Source organism: Myotis brandtii, unplaced genomic scaffold, assembly GCF_000412655.1.
Source record: "Myotis brandtii unplaced genomic scaffold, ASM41265v1 scaffold897, whole genome shotgun sequence".
Lineage (NCBI taxonomy): Eukaryota > Metazoa > Chordata > Mammalia > Chiroptera > Vespertilionidae > Myotis > Myotis brandtii.
In genome coordinates this window covers 356,311-359,946 of record NW_005371679.1, presented here as the reverse complement: position 1 = coordinate 359,946, position 3,636 = coordinate 356,311, and the positions used below count along the sequence as shown (strand labels likewise).

Genomic DNA, 3,636 nt, shown 5'->3' with positions numbered 1-3,636 from the left:
GTGGGGGGGGTCAGAGCTCAGGGCAGACACTCACCAGGGGCGCCACCCCGGGGATCCACATGGCCAGGGCGTGGCCCTGCTTCAGCACCTGCTTTGTGGTCTGGAAGGTGTGTTGAGAGACGGTGTTGGCCAGGTTCCCCACCCTGCTCATGAGGCTGCGATTGGTCTTGGGAGGCTTCTGGGCCTGCTGGCGTCCCGGAGCGGGGGCTGGGGAGGAGTTGGGGGGAGAGAAGGGAGAGCGGATCAGAGGCGCAGGGAAAGCTGGGCTGGGTTAGGGCTGCCGCTGCTGTCCCAGCTCCACAGGCTCATGGTGACCTGGGCCACCACCCACTTTCCCTGCTTGCAAATGGGAGCCGGGCTAAGCGAGGATGGGCGCATGGGAAACCCCGCGGGGCCTCCCCTGCTCCGGAGCAGGGGCTGGATGAGCCCTTGCCCGCTTCCCTCATTTCCAGGGGCCAACTCACTCCCCAGGGAGGGACTGGCAGCCCCTGCGGGCAGATACCTGACTCGTCCTTGGCTGGAGGGATGAGGAACTCCACCACCTTCTCCATACCGCCCACGGCCAGCTCGGCGCCCCCGGAGGCCAGCCGGCCGACTCGGGTTTTGGCGGCGTACTCCACAGTGTCTTTGGCCACCCCCAAGGCGAGCTCACAGCTGGTCAGGGCGGCCCCCAGGACCTTGTCCGACGTGCTGGCGATGGGCACGCTGATGCTGTTCCTGGCGCTGCGGAGGCGGGTGGAGATGGTGCCCTTCAGCTCAGAGGCGATCTGGGGGAGTGGGGAGGAGGGTCAGGTACGTGAAAGGCCCAGGGGAGCCCGGCCGGCGTGGCTCAGTGGTTAAGCATCGACCTATGAACCAGGGGGTCACGGTTCGACCCCCAGTCAGGGCACATGCCCGGGTTGCGGGTTCGATCCCCAATAGGGGGCGTGCAGGAGGCAGCCGATCCCTGATTCTCTCTCATCATTGATGTTTCTATCTCTCACCCTCTCCCTTCCTCTCTGAAATCAATTAAAAAAATTTAAAAAAAAATTTTTTTTTTAAAAAAAAGGCCCAGGGGACTGGCACCAATATCTGGGCCCTGGATTAAGCAGGGCTTAAGAGGGGAAGGGCTCTAACCCTCCCCTGCCAACCGCCTGCTCACCACCAGGCTTCTTTGCATCGGTGCTGCCTACTGATACCCTAACCCCTCTGGGGGTGCCCCAGGGCCGCCCTGTTGCCCTGTGCACACAGACGTCCGTCCTTCAAAACTCCTCTGTCTGCTCTGACCTCCCTTCAGAGCACTGCTCACAGCCCGGCTGCATCTACAACGATTTATGGATGTGGCTGAGCTTCCTGCTCGTTCTGCAATGAAAGAACATGTCTTGCCCTCGCGGGTTTGGCTCAGCGGATAGAGCATCGGCCTGCAGACCAAAGGGTCCTGGGTTCGATTCCGGTCAAGGGCACGGACCTCGGTTGCAGGCCCCTCCCCGGCCCGGGCCCTGGGCGGGGTTCGTGCAGGAGGCAACCAATCGATGTGTTTCTCTCACATCAATGTTTCTCTCTGTCTTTCCCTCTCTCTTCCACTCTCCCTAAAAATCAATGGAATTATATCCTCGGGTGAGGATTAAAAAAAAAAAAAAGAATGAGTCTCTCCCATTAGCCTGGGCCCTCCTTTGTGACAAAGATGTTGCCCTTCATCTGGAAAAAGAACACAGCAGAGCACAGGCCTGGGAGCCAAACAGACCCGCTCTCAGGGCCTCCCCTGAGGCTGTGAGACCAGCGGGAAGGCACCAGTTTTTCCATCTGTAAAATGGGGACAACCACCCATCCTCAGGACTGACAGGAGGGTGACATGAGACAGCTCTAGAAATCACGCATTGCGGCCCTGGCACGGGGAAGGGGGAAATCAGTAACTGTCTGTGGGATGGATAAATGGTTGGTCAGTGAGATGGGCGAGGTCAGAGACTTACTCCCCCAAAGCACCTGACAGGGGCGTTACCATAACAAATACCCAGCAACTATGTATCCAGGGGCGGTGCCTCCTCAGCCTCAGGCCCATACAGGGCTGATCTGGAGGACATGGGCCTGCAATCCTGGGATCTATGGGTGTGACCAGGATCTTAGGTGGCTGCGGACACCACTGGGTCCAATGCAGGCTCCCGGGGGGTCTCGAGGGGGGTGGGGGGTGTTGGGATTAGGGGACCTACCCTGTACCTGCTGGTGCCAGAAAGCCTGCCTTCCTTTGCCTCCACGGGGCCAGGAAGGAGCGCAGTGCGTGGCCTGAGGGGCAGGCAGCCGCCCCCAGCCTGGGAAGGCGCTCGCCACAGAAATGAACGACTCCCGGTCAGGGCATCCAGGGCCTGCACCCCCCTCCCCTGAGAGAAGAGAGAGGGGCTCACCTTCTCAGGGGGGTACTGGAGGGCCGGGATCTTCTCCTCCAGGTGGTCCAGGCCTCGGCAGGCCAGCTCATTAGCAGCTGTGACTGGAAGCAAAGGACCGAGTGACAACCTCACTCTTGCGGTGCCTCTGTGCCAAGCAAGGCCCCTGGAGCCCTCAGACCCCCCAGCCCTGCTCCCTCCAGAGCATCACGGGGCCCGAGGGCCTCTGTCCCCTCCAGCCCCCGTCTGCCGTGACCCCTGGAGACTGGCCGGCTCCTGCCCTCATGTGGGCACCGGAGTCAGGCAGACCTGCACTCGAGTCTGCAGTGAGTGGCTCCGGGCGAGTCACAGCCTGCCTGGCCCCAGGTCCCTCACTGTCAGTGAGGATTAACGGTGCCTGCCTGGCGGGGTGGTGGGGAGAAAGGGAGGGAAACTGTGTGAATCAGCGGCTAAAACTTGCGGGAGCAGAGGTGGGAGAGGGGGCAGCAGGGCCTGGGGGCCTTGGTGGGGCCAGACTCCCAGTCACAGCCCATCCAGGCCCCAGTCTGTCCCCAGCCCTTCCTTTGAGCCTCTAGGGGTGAGAAGGTCAACAGTGCGCAGGGCAGAGAAAGGAGTGGCGCCCTGGGTGGGACAAGTGCCCGAGGAGGCACAGGCTTCCGGGAGACCCTGCCCAGGGACAGCGGGGACCAGCTCTGCCATTGGCCATGGAGATGGTTTGTTGTTGTTGTTGTTTTTGTTTGTTAATCCTCACCCAAGGACATTTTTTTCCATTGATTCTTAGAGCGAGTGGAAGAGAGAGGAAGAGACAGAGAGAAACATCGATGTGAGAGAAACACATCGATTGGTTGCCTCCTGCATGTGCCCCGGACCAGGGCCCGGGCGGTGGAGGGGCCTGCAAACGAGGTCTGTGCCCTTGACCAGAATCGAACCCGGGACCCTTTGGTCCGCAGGCCGATGCTCTATTCATTGGGCCACACTGGCCAGGGCTGGAGATGGGTTTTATATGTACCCTTTCATATGCTCTTCCGCCAGGTATCTTATTTCTCTTTACAAAGTTTTTAGTAGAGAGCCAGATGACCTGACCACCTTCTGACTGGGCAAAAGGAGACCAAGGGATTATCTGAGGAGCGTGTAGGGGGGAGGCGGCCGGGGCCTGGGTCCTCCTCACCCCTGTGCTCTCCTGCTTGCTGTACAGACTCCTCAGACCCTGTGATTCTCTAATCAGGATGGTGGAAACTTCTAGGCTTCCTGGTATTGTTGGGGTTTCCCTCACCCCCTC

General features: G+C 60.3%; 1 protein-coding gene across 5 annotated transcripts in view; it reads right to left on the bottom strand.

Moving 5' to 3' along the window:
* Window positions 1-8: 8 nt before the first annotated feature.
* PEX11A (peroxisomal biogenesis factor 11 alpha) overlaps window positions 9-3,636 on the bottom strand; it is an 80,425-nt gene continuing 76,797 nt past the window's right edge. For all 5 annotated transcript variants that reach the window (XM_014532491.1, XM_014532490.1, XM_014532493.1 and 2 more), the window contains exons 5-7: window positions 2,379-2,461; window positions 503-767; window positions 9-207 (exon numbers count right to left, since the gene is read on the bottom strand). In XM_014532491.1, coding sequence (XP_014387977.1) covers window positions 11-207; window positions 503-767; window positions 2,379-2,461 — 545 coding nt within the window. In that variant the 3' untranslated portion in view covers window positions 9-10. The remainder of the gene's footprint in view (window positions 208-502; window positions 768-2,378; window positions 2,462-3,636) is intronic.